The following is a 12,934-nucleotide window of genomic DNA, read 5'->3' as shown; positions in this document are numbered from 1 at the left end:
AGTGACGGACGCGAAACGAACGAATCGTGCTATATATCCTCCCGCGGCAACCAGGCACTCGTTAATACATATTGTCCTTTGTTTATCGCGAGGGGCGTTATTATTAATGAATTATAAATAAAATTTCGTGCCAGGGGCCACAATTGCATATCATTTTGAGCACTGGAAGACATAAAAACGTAAAATAATCTCGACGAATTTTAATCTCGTCCCCAGCGCACCACGGGCGTCTAGGTTGGAGATTAAAGCCGAAATTCTTTCTTAAACTTACTAATACTTTTTTATTAACTGCAAGGGCATTTTTATTAAATTCTACGTTTAATTTCACGACGAACAAACTACGTCGTTAAATGTGTAATTGCGAAAAAGCTTAAAACATTATCGACGATCTTGAAGTTAAATAGATAACATGTATAAAAGTTATAGTTAAAATAATCTCTTCGTTAAAGTAATAAACATATTTGAATTAATGAGTGCAAGTAAGAGTAAATTTATCAATTAAATTGTAGGTTTCATTTCACTCCTTCTTTGTATCCATACAAAATAGTGATAATTCAATAAAAATGATTCAATTTTATTCATAAAAGTAAGCAATCATTTCATCAATGTTTTGTTATGACGTCACGTTAAACTATCGTTCGTAAACCGACTTTACAGAACAACAATTTTTTTTTCTTTCCCCTAGGCTAAAAGTTGCGCTTAGAGGACAGAGATTTTTGTCGAATGAGGAGGCCATCACCTTCTTAAACAAATATTTTGTAAAGACTCACGCAAACTATTGTTAAAAATCAACTATGCGTAAAAAATGGCTGTAATTTTTGTGTGTATATTCCAAGCATGAGCAAACGCATTCCCCAATATTTGTTGGCGTGCTGCCATCTTCATGTTGAGGAAACTTTCCAGACAACACTCGTACAACTTGCTTCTACATCTATGCATCTTCGGAGTGAGTTTTGGGTAACTTATTACCTGGTAAGAAGCGCTTGGAAAAGTGGTGGTGTAACTTTATGCTTGGGAGCATGGAGACAAAAACTATACACCAGATGTGAATCATTCCATTTTAAGACTTAACTTCATGTTATACCACTACACATGTAGGTAATAAGGATACAATCATGTATTTCAAATGTGTTACTGTATTTGTGGCTGGGTGTCACAAGTCAAATTGATTTTCATTTTTTTTTTGTAATATGTACTATTTGAGTGAAATTTCTGTGAATTTAACACAATACTACTTTTGTTACAAACATTTCTAATGGATATTCATGGGTGTAGCAAGTCGCGAACGTGCGGGAGAGGTGAGAGGTGAGTGCCGGGGGGATGTTGCAGCGGCACCCGGAGAAGGCCGGCGACGCGGGCGAGGAGGCGGGCGCGCAGAGCGCGGGCGGCTCGCGCTGCTCCACGCCGGGCGCGGGCTTCACGGGCCTGCGCGAGCTGGCGCGCTCCCTCAAGCAGCACCTGCTGGGGCTGGGCGAGCGCCTGGAGGACACCCGCGGACAGCTCGAGGACTCGTCCCGCTGCTTCCACCTCGTGGACAAGGTGCGGCAACTGCATCAAGCCAAGGAGACGTATCGACAAATTCTGCAGCATAGTACATACAAGTTTATTAAATATTTTGTGACAAATACTCTTGTCATTACGATTAAAAATCATTAAAAAATATTTTTATGTATATAATCATTTGGATTAACAAATTAATTTCCAAACTAATAATTTAAGAAAATACACTGCCTGGTATTTTATTTTACTTCATTTTACACTGTAGTTCCGTTATCATTTTTCTCCTTTACATTTTGCTGTACATATTTTGCATTACTTTTTCTTGTAGGTACTCCTGTGAAATATGAAAACAAAAATAGTTTTAAATTTGATCAGTAAAATAGTATTTGTGAATAATATGGGAAGTACTACTTAAGACACAGTGTCGCAGATGCGTATCCGTATCATTTGACGAGGGTTATATTAGGCATTTTCTGAATGACTAAATGTTGTAGCCTATTAGGCAATATGTTTTTAACTGAACCACCTAAAAATTGCTATTCCACCAAAAATAAAAGACCTCATGTGTTATAGAAATGAAGTATTTGAAGGCAAGTGTACCTCTTATGCATAATTTCAGGGAAGGATACAGCCAAATATCCTTCTACCTCTTGGATGCGCACCTGGCGGTGAATGTAGAAGCTCATGAAAGAAGGGATATTAACTTGACCTACTATTTTTAATTTAAATAAACATGGTTCAGTAGTTAAGAAAAATCATAACTCTGATATCAGCCCAACAAGTGGTCAAAATTCAGCTGTTAACCCAATTATTCTCAACTTTTTTGCTGTCAAAATTAGCCCAGGCACCCATTTTTTGTACTCTTCCCCTCACCTTCTCATTACTTAGTTCACCATTCAATCAACTTGGGTAGCTATGGTGTTAAATATGAAAGAGATAATGTCAGCAATTTTAATTGGGCAAACAATATGGTAGTGTTCATGTGTATGAAATATATTTTGACTTAAACACTTGATTTGTAAAGAATTGATGGTTTTTCTTTTGTTAATGTTAAGTGCTTTTTTGACAGTCTTTTTTTGATTTCATGGTATGTTCTAAATGTTGTGCCAACTTCGTGTTAAAGTTAAGTTTTTTCTCCGCTGTTACAGGCATACGAGTGGGCTGTGGAAACTATGAAGTTTTTATCGAGAGCAAGGATGAAAGACGTGTGTCTTGCAGAGTCCTCCAGACAGCTGAAGCAATATCTTTTGGAACACCCACCAATCACAGATGAGCATCTAGCTGAAATGTGGCAACTAGCATACCGACTAGATGATGAAAAGTTACTCGACCAAGCTAAGGTACCTCCCAGTACCTCTCTGTTTAACATTCACAGTTTTGTTTTACGCTGTTTATCAAATGCAGAAGCAGGAGATGTAAATTTTCTTGTATTGATAAGTTATATTGGTGAAGTGGTCTGTTACTATTTCACACAAAAATACTAAACTGGTACAGCTTGTAATACCTGGAAAGTATATATGACTACGGCAGGGGAGCAACAACAGGAGGGGGGGGGGGGGGGGGCAAGGGTATTTTGTCCCCCTCTGAAACCTTGAAGTGGGGGCAAACGGGGGCAAAGAAAGTACTGTGTAATCAATTTTTAGATAATAAAACTGCTTAAATAGCACCATTTTCCACCTTGAAATACAAATTTTCCCGGGGGAGGACCCCTGGACCTCCAGCTTCAATAGGGGCGATTGATGATTCTTTATAAAAATGTATATCGCCCCCCCTTTGGAAATTTAGTTGTTGCGCCCCTGGACTACGGCATTTTCAAGAGTGATACTATTTGAATGGCTTGCGCTACTAACTGGATGATGTTGCCAAACTATTGGTATAATTGAATTCGGAGACCACTTACGGTATTTAAAACAAAAATTCCTACAAAACATATTTTGGTGTTTCTCATGTAATGCTTAAAACCATGCAAAAATGTGATATGGCTGGTAACACTGGTAAATAATACTGGTGAGCCACGACACTAGGCCGGCCCAATGACTTGCAGACGGCCCACTCGCGGTGCCAGGACGCCATGGGGATGATACACGCGCTGGAGGCGTGCGCGGAGCGCTCGGGCCCGGACCTCGGCCCCAGGAGGGTCAGCGCGCCCCTGCAGCCAGCGCGCAGGCGACCCCATGCGAGGGGCGACGACTGCCCATGCCTGGGCGACATCCGGGAGAGCGCGGAGAACCTGCTGGAGAGCGCAAGCGCGCCCGTGCCCGTGCCGCTGTGGGGGGCGCCCCCGCCCGCCGTCACGTGGCCGTCCCCCGTGCCCCGCCCGTGCCGCGAGTGCGCTTGCTTCTCGGACGACGCTGCAGACTGTGCAGCGAGCGGAGGTGACGGCTGCTCTAAGATGTAGGTGATTTCGAGTATCTCTAGTAAATATTTATTTACAATTTGTAGCGTGCACACCGACAGTCGAGACTTTTTGGGGCGTGAACGACAAAAAAAAAAATCAACAAATACACACAATACAAATGTGGACAATACAAAACGAGGGCAAACACAAGGAACAAATGACAAGTTATTACATGTCCTGTTTACTGCACACAAGACTGTATACAACTAGCGTGGTACGCCAGACAACCAACAAACCAAAACACACACACTACCAACCTAACACAACCACACTGTTCGGAACAACACACAACAGTTTCCAGACAATATACAACAGTTCCCTCCCTCCTAAAATGTCACATAGTCCTGCAGTTTGATGGGCTGTCTTCTCTGGCGCTCCGAGTGTCCACGCACTGCTGACGTGGCATTTGGCTCTGCTGGAAACCCTCTAAATGGAGAAGATTCACTGGGCTGGGCTGCAGAGCTGGCTGCTCTGCCGATGTTCGTGTCTCGGGTAGTTGAGTTGCTGTACCCGATTTCCCTGGAACACCACTGGCAGGTGAATATTCACTGGACGCGACTGGGCTGAGCAGCTCCCGGTCCTCCTGTTGTGACGAGGGAGCCGTGCGATGTCATAATTGGTCAAAATGCCTTCTATATTCATGGCCTTGTTCATCCCGCACTACAAAGATTCTGTTTCCTTCCCTGCCTGTGATCCATCCCACTAACCACCTGTGCCCGGCTGCGTAATTTCGAAACCACACATCATCACCTGAGTGGAATTGTCTACTTTTCTGGGTGATAGCAACATTTGACCACTGATGGTCATCTACCCATGAAGACGAGTAAAGTTTGGTCAAGGCAGTCTGTAATGACCTGTTCATCAACAGTTCGGCAGGTGTTTTGGTTGCTTCTGCGCTAGGCATTGTCCGCAATGACAACAAAATGCGCGACACCCTTGTTTTCCAGTTATCCTGTGTAATCTTCCTAAGCTTTTGCTTAACAGTCTGTACCATTCGCTCCGCGAAGCCATTACTGGACGGTTGGTAGGGGGAGAAAACAACATTTTGACACCATTATTCACCAGAAACTGTTGTAACTCCTGTGAGCAGAATGCTGTTCCATTATCTGCCACTAGCACATCTGGAAGCCCGTGACAGCTAAAGATGTCACATAGTTTCTGTACGACCACATTGGCTGACATACTTGTGGCCCGTCTCACCTCCGGCCATTTTGAGAATGCATCCACCACAACAAAGAACTGCATTCCTTGGAACGGCCTCCACACCTCTGACACCCTTTGCAACCACCGACTGCCTCCTCAATCTGTGCATCTAATTTAGGCCACCAAACATAACTTCGTGCTACTGCCTTAATCCGGACCACCCCATCGTGATTCACGTGAAGTATGGCCATCATGTCCGGTCGTAACTTGAGGGGTATAACTACTCTGTTGCCCCATAGCAGACAATCCTTGTGAACCGACAATTCATCCCGCCTCACATAGTAGGGTTGCAATTCGGGCGCGCCTTTACCTGGCCATCCCGTCTTGACAAACTGTATCACGGCAGATAAAACTGAATCCTTTTCTGTTTCTCTTGCTATAGCCCCGGGCTCCAGGATCAGACGAGGTGAATCTTGCAGCATCAGCACCCGTGTATCTTCCTCCAACAGCAGAACTTCTGGGGTGTTTGGCACTTGGACCTCTGGGACCTGGACTGGCAATCTACTTAATGCATCCGAATGACCGATTTGAGATCCTGGCCGATATTCAAGCTCGTATTCAAACATGGCCAACTGTAAACTCCACCGCAACAACCTTGGAGACAGAGACTCAGGAATGGCCTTTGTTGGATGCAGTAACCGAAGCAAGGGCTTGTGATCCGTTACAATCTTGAATGGTCTGCCAATAAGGTATTGCTTGAACTTTGTCACTCCGAACATTACAGCTAAAGCTTCCTTATCAAGTTGTGCATAATTTCGTTCACTTCTCTGCAATGTCCTGGATCCAAATGCTATGGGTGCCTCCGAGCCATCTTCCATCTGGTGTGCCAATACTGCTCCAACTCCATAGTCCGAGGCATCACATGTCACAATCACCGGTTTATCCAAGTCATAGTGTACCAACACTTGGTCAGACTGCAAAAGCTGTTTCGCCTTCTCAAAGGCTTCCACATGTCTCTCTGTCCATTTTCAACTTGCAGCATCATCCAGTAACCGATGCAGCGGTTCCAAAACTTCAGTTCGACCTTTCAAGAATCTGTCATAAAAGTTAGCAGCCCCAAGAAAGCTTGTAGTTCCTTCTTGTTCTGTGGCACTGGTGCCTTATGTATGGCTTCTACTTTGCTTAGAAGGGGGTGGACCCCATTGCCATCCACCAGATGACCCAAGAAGGTAACTGCATTCACCACAAACTGACACTTTGACCTTTTTAGTACCAACCCTGCATTTTCTAGTCTCCTCAGCACTTCCTCAACACGTACCATCAATTCCTGTTCGTCCCTACCACTGATCAAAATATCGTCCAACAATACCACTGTACCAGTGACTCCGGCTAGCAACATTTCCATTAGCCGCTGGAAGATGGCGGGACCACTACTGACCCCAAAAGGCAGTCGCTGTACCCGAAACAACCCCTTCATGGTGTTAACCGTTAGTAACTCTGCCGTCACTTTGTCCACCGTCACTTGCAAATAAGCCTCCTCAAGGTCAAGTTTCATAAAAATCTGTCCACCTTCCAGCATTGCAAAATCTTCGTTGATAGTAGGCAAGGGATAAACTTTCGCTAACACAACATTGTTCACTGTACTCTTATAGTCCCCGCACAACCTCACTGATCCATCATGTTTCACTATAGGCACCAATGGAGTTGCCCATCTGGAAAAAGCTACTGGTTCATACACACCCCATTCCACCAGTCTATCAATCTCACAGCGAACCTTTTCCCTTAGTGCAAACACTACCGATCAGCACTTCCTGAACACAGGTTGACTGCCGGGTTTTACTGCTAGTGACACTTTTGGTCCTCTATACGTCCCAAGTTCATCTGTCCTGAACACTAAGGGGTATTGCTTCAACATAATATCTAACATGTTGTCATTGTCGCACACCCCAACACGATTAACCCCAACTAGTGTTATGCCTAGTGGCTCTAGCCACGAACGGCCCAACAAACTAGGGCCCTTACCTTGTACTACCAACAGTTCCAGAGGTATACTTTTCCTGGCCTTGAACTGCACCTCCACCTGTTTAGTGCCCAACATCTCCAGTGGTTCTTCCGACCAAGTACGTAGCACTAAATTACCCTTCATCAGGGGCGGCTCTTCTGGGCATAACCGTTTGAAAGTCTGTCTACTAATAATAGAGTAACCTGCTCCTGTGTCAACTTCCATGGTGATTGGTTTCCCATCCAACCTAACCTCCACACACAGTGGACCACGCCTGCTTTTATCACTCATATTATACAAGGTGTACTCACCCTCATCTGGGTCAGATGTCTCCCCATACACATGTTGTACCTGGTGTGCCTCCTTCCATGTCGCGCCAGTTACCACCGCTCGAGGTGGCACTTGACTTCTTTTTTGTTAGACACGCCCTTTCAATGTGACCCCGGTTATTACAGAATCTACAGACCGTAGAGGTGTGCCAGCATTTATCGGCAGAATGACTGCCATTACAACGCCAACAAGTTCGGTTCTGGGGTAACTGTGCGCCCTGCTGATCTTTACTCCCTCCTAGTGGCTTCATTGCTGTGCCCGCTGTGACCTTCCATACATCACCAGACGATTCCGGAATATCTTTGCCTCTCAACTTGACCAGGTCCCGCCCGGTTGCCTCCGCTGCCATCGCAATGTCTACTGCATCCTTGAAGGTTAGTTTATCTTTGGCCAACAACGCCCGTTGTACCACGTGATCTTTAACCCGGCAGACCAAACGATCGTGCAACATGCGTTGGAGATTCGGAAAATTGCAGTGAACGCTTAATCTGCGCAGCTCAGCCACATAAACAGCAATAGATTCCCAGTCGGTTTGGTCCTGCTTCAAAAACTTATACGTCTCTACGATTTCACTGGCTTTAGGTTCAAAATGGTCCGAAAGCTTGCTGAGAACATCATTAAGTGATGTAGCATCCGTAGACGTTGGTGCTATAAATGATGTCACCAAATTGTAAGTTTCAGCACCACACACGGTAAAAAATACAGCACGTTTCGTAACATCATCGTTAATTTTGTTTGCTACAAAATAAAACTGTAGCCTTTCGCGGTACGATCTCCACAATTCCCGACCCACATCAAACTCTCCAATTGAGCCAATTAATGCCATTTTCCATTTCCCTGCGGCAATTAGCTGGAATACTTAATCCTCGTCGCCACTATTACATGTCCTGTTTACTGCACACAAGACTGTATACAACTAGCGTGGTACACCAGACAACCAACATACCAAAACACACACACTACCAACCTAACACAACCACACTGTTCGGAACAACACACAACAGTTTCCAGACAATACACAACACAAGTAAACACATCAAACCCTACAACAATTATTAGTTAAAAATAACATTAAATTTAGTTTTACTTGCATAACTATTGACATGTAAGAGTCTATCCAGTAAGTGGTATACATGTTAAACTAAGTAAGTATTAGTTGTGACTAAATAGAGGTGGCAGTAAATGTGGACTGTTAAAAATCAAGTTATTTACTAGAATTATCAAGTTTATTAAAATTTGAAATTAATGTAAAAATAATATAATCCCTTTTATATTATGTACATAATGTGGAAATTAACTGTGAAAAAATTTACAACTTATTTTGCAGCTGTAGCAATTTTTAACACACAATGAGTCAATGTATTTTCTGCATCTGAAAGAGAGACTAAGTTATGTGGGGGAACTTTTTAAAATTAATAAGTTTTAGAATTTGGTTTTGTATAGATTCAGTTTTATCACTATCAGAAGAATTAATTCTAATTTAAACCTGATTAGCGATAAATAGAGAATAATGGAATCTGTATTAGTGGCATAAAATATTATATGTTTAATTATATGTTTAATCTTCTTGAACTATTAAGTCATCTACACATGCTGATGAAAAAATTATTTAGAATCTAAAATAATGTGTAGATATTTTTAATGCGGATTTGGAAATTAAAGGTTGTCTTATTTATAAACAAATTTAATTGGGTGATATTTCCAAGTAAATATTTTATTTTTGTTATATGAATGTCTTTACAGTTTTATTTAATTTTACATTTTCAAATGAAACAAAAAAAACTGCAAGCTATAGATTAGTGTGAAAGTAGAAAATCTTTTTTTTTCTGTGTAAGCATTAGCCACATGGAGAATATATGAACTTCAGGAAAGTTAATAGTTGAGGGAGGAAGAGAGAGTTACAAAATAATGGCTCAACCTAAGTATTCATCGTCTTTGCAAGATGCTATTTCCTTATTTTCCCTCTCCCTTCTGTCCTTTTTAGCATTGTTCTCCTTCTGAAGCCCTGGGTGGCTGTGGCACGAGCATGTTTCTACTGCGACAGTGAGTGTGGAGACACGGCCATCATGAGTGCCTCTGTTGTGTGTTTCAGTCCGGGGGATCAGGCAAGAAGGGACAGCGTACCACCCGTGAAAGTCAATAGCCATCTCCACTACGAGCCCTCTGTGCTCACAGATGATGCCGACCCTGATAGCAAGTGTTTCAGGAATCAGAGGTAAAACTAGCCTTCACTATGATTCACTTATCATAATCTTGAATCAACCAACTCCAAGCAGTACAATTTTGGGGTCAAGTACAGTATCAAAGTAACAATCACCTAACATAGAGACTGTTTTCTACATTGCTGCTGTTATCAAAATTATTTAGTGTTACCAATCACTGACAAACTGTGCACTATTGTCTTGCACCAAGGAGCAGACGGACTTTATTACAAACTATAATAGGCTAATTTGAGACCCTAGTATGGTTTACCCACTTGCTATCTTGAAACAAACTGATCTCTTCAAGAAGAAAGTGCCACCAGAAAAACAATTAAAAGCAATTTAACAATTATATTTCACCAATAGCAATTAAACAATTTAAACAGGTGCCAAAATACTTTAGTACGAGTCATTTTTAATCATCCCTTACTTATTAAGTTATGGTAAACCTGTTAATCAATTACTCAGTGTTAGATGTTAACTATGTGGTACTGTTTTGTTAAGCAGGCTTCAACTAAGATTTTAACAGTTGCTTGTCTAATGATAGAATTTACATTTGGTACTTTGCTATGATTGTTTTTTTCCCCTAAGTACAGACTGTTTTCTTATTTTGCTATTAACTGTTTACCATTAGTGATGGGCAGAACAATTCTTTTTACCAAATCAATTTATTTGAATCAGTTCCATGTGATGATTTGTTCAAAGTATTTCTTCTTTTCATTCTTCTACTGCATGTGTCTTTTATCAAGAATCATAACTCGTTTGCCCTTTGGAGTATTAGTTAGGTCTTTGCATCTGGCTGGTTATTGTAATCTGCTTCGCTCAGGTAGCTGAAATTCCAGAGATGTATCTAGCTTTAAACTGACTGTTAGCTGATGGCAAATTTAATATAATTTTGTCCAAAATAAAAAGCACTGTTACATAAACCTTTTCTCAAGTCTTATTTTTTTGTATGATATTTAGTAACAACCTGATAATAGGACCGCTCTAACAAGCCATTACAAGCAATGTGAAGTAATTAACCCAAAAATGTTTTTTATTTTGCATTTTTTTTTTGTTACTTTCCCTGTTATTTTTAGTTTGCATGGTTTGTTAGTTTTTTTATTTCCAATGTTTTTGTAAATGAAAAATTTTTAAACTATTACTTAACCATTGATATTGTCATGTTACCCTATTTTATTTTATCAAGGATCGTTTGCTCTTGTGTGTACGCACACTCACGCAGCAATTACCGATTACCAATTACTCCTGACGTTATGATTCATTTCACGAACAAATCCAAGGAACAAATCTGACAGGCCGCATGGCCAGTTCTCGTCTTGTTTTTTAGCTGTTTCGTTCTTCTGACTTGTGTTTAGCTTTCAAGGATTTGACTCTAAGAATAAATTTTTTACAGTGCAAACGATTCACATGATTTTGTTCGCTCAAAGATTTGTTCGCTTTGAACAAATCGTTCACGAATGACACATCACTAGTTACCATCTTAATTTTTTTGCTACTTGATTCAAAGAACATAAAACTAAAGGGGCCTGCTCAGTCAAGGGTCTACTTGTGTAAGCGAGGCGGGATGATAGTGTCTGTAGTTCACGTAGCGTGCAGCCGGCAAAGCATAGCCATGAAATTTGGCACGCAGTTTCTCCAGGAGGGGTCCACTTGCACCTCAAAGGAAATTTTTTAAAAATTCATCTTGGTTTTTTTTTGACCACATTTTTTGGATGATTTCCACGGCAATGGCTGTAGCATTGATGATGCTTCATTCATGTTAGAAGTTTAATCCAGTCTTTCCATAACTATTATCTTTGCAATCATACTGACATGGGATTGGTTAAATAAATGTGAATTTGAAGGCCTCAAAAAATATTCATGTTTGGTTTATATTTCTTCCAGTTTATCATAGTTCTAATGATCATTTTTTTCATAGTTTGAATTTCAAATTAGATCGATTTTTTTTTTTCTTTTTTGTTTGAGGCATGGCACTGGTGTACCCACGAGATGTGGCATGCACAGGACCTAATGAGCAGTTTGAGAGGGTTGTGCCTGTAGACTTTCGAAGCGAAGTATGGCTACATCAGCTAGCGACATTATATGGTTTAGAAATGGAGATGGTGTAATTGATGAAAGTCTCTAGAGTGGTTTCAAGAATTGGCACATGGAGTTTCATGTCTAAAATTTACTATGAAACCCCATTTTACTTTTCTGGGGAAAAAAAAGTTTAAATACCAAATACTGAAATAGAACTACTTATCCACCCTCAGTGCACTATTAAATGTTTTTATAAACAGACCCCACTAAGATATCATGAACATTTTTAAATTGCGTGGTTTTTTTTTTTCTGAAGCTCTGCACATTGTAGGCAAGTGGGACTCATAACACATTGATCATAATAATCAAGAATAGAACTAGGCTTTGTCAGAATGTAATGTAGAAAAGTAAATGCAGTGTTTAATGTCTCATGGTATTGCACGCCAGTTTATTTCCTATTTTGTCATTACTATTATTTAAGGGATTGTGCTGTTAGTTTATTCCTGCATCTCTCTTGAATTTGTTTTTTAGCTACAAATTTTACCACCAGATGTTTACTAAACTTTTTTTTGTGTTGTAAAAAATCACGCAATTCGTCATAACTATGATGTGAATACATATAATCTAAGATAAATTGAACATCCAGCTTAAAAATGATGGGCCCACTCAAGATTGTAGTAGGCTAGGAACAAAATTTGGTGCCTCTACATGGAGTTATACCAGTAATTGGAACCAAACCATCAACCTTCCTCACACACGAGTGCTATAATTGTTGACCACGACGACGAAGGATCAGGCACTCTGGAAGGTGTCATAGTGAGGTGCATTTCTGCTGTGTACTGAGACAAATATTCCTAGTGTTATTTCTGTTCTCTTGTATTTGCAGGATTCTATTAATAATGAAGGAGCTCATTCAAACTGAAAAGGATTATGTAGAATCACTGCATTACATCACAGAGGTGAGTAAATAACGGCACGGCATTCCACACATACTCAACGGATAATAACAAAAATTTGTTTTTCAACAGTATAAGTTATCTTGGAAAATATTTACTTTAATAGTATGATTTATTTTGTCCTTTGTAGTACTGCTTCAAAGTATTAATTTTTGCCAGAGTTAAACCTTGAATGCAGGAATGGTAAACTAGAGGATGACAGCAGCTAGTTATGAAGAATTGCTATGCATGTAAAATTTTACAGAGGAATATACTAGTAGGAAAATGCAAAATTTATTTGTGTGCCTGACTTGCAATGAAAACTGTGTTTAATTTTGTTTTGTTTTAGAGCTACTTTTGCTTTAAAAGGTATTAATAGAGTATTTCATTTTTCTCTGTGGTG

The 12,934-nt window shown here is 40.6% G+C and overlaps 1 protein-coding gene across 2 annotated transcripts in view; it reads left to right on the top strand.

Annotated features, from left to right (window-relative positions):
* The first annotated feature begins 1,305 nt into the window (after window positions 1-1,305).
* The window catches only part of LOC134541703 (puratrophin-1-like), a 28,603-nt gene continuing 16,974 nt past the window's right edge, over window positions 1,306-12,934 (top strand). For both annotated transcript variants that reach the window (XM_063385358.1, XM_063385350.1), the window contains exons 1-5: window positions 1,306-1,539; window positions 2,649-2,840; window positions 3,545-3,894; window positions 9,466-9,588; window positions 12,483-12,555. In XM_063385358.1, the coding sequence (XP_063241428.1) occupies window positions 1,321-1,539; window positions 2,649-2,840; window positions 3,545-3,894; window positions 9,466-9,588; window positions 12,483-12,555 (957 nt within the window). In that variant the 5' untranslated portion in view covers window positions 1,306-1,320. The remainder of the gene's footprint in view (window positions 1,540-2,648; window positions 2,841-3,544; window positions 3,895-9,465; window positions 9,589-12,482; window positions 12,556-12,934) is intronic.

This window comes from Bacillus rossius, chromosome 1, assembly GCF_032445375.1.
Source record: "Bacillus rossius redtenbacheri isolate Brsri chromosome 1, Brsri_v3, whole genome shotgun sequence".
NCBI classification, from domain to species: domain Eukaryota; kingdom Metazoa; phylum Arthropoda; class Insecta; order Phasmatodea; family Bacillidae; genus Bacillus; species Bacillus rossius.
The sequence above is the reverse complement of the archived record's forward strand: the minus strand, read 5'-3'. Positions and strand labels throughout refer to the sequence as shown.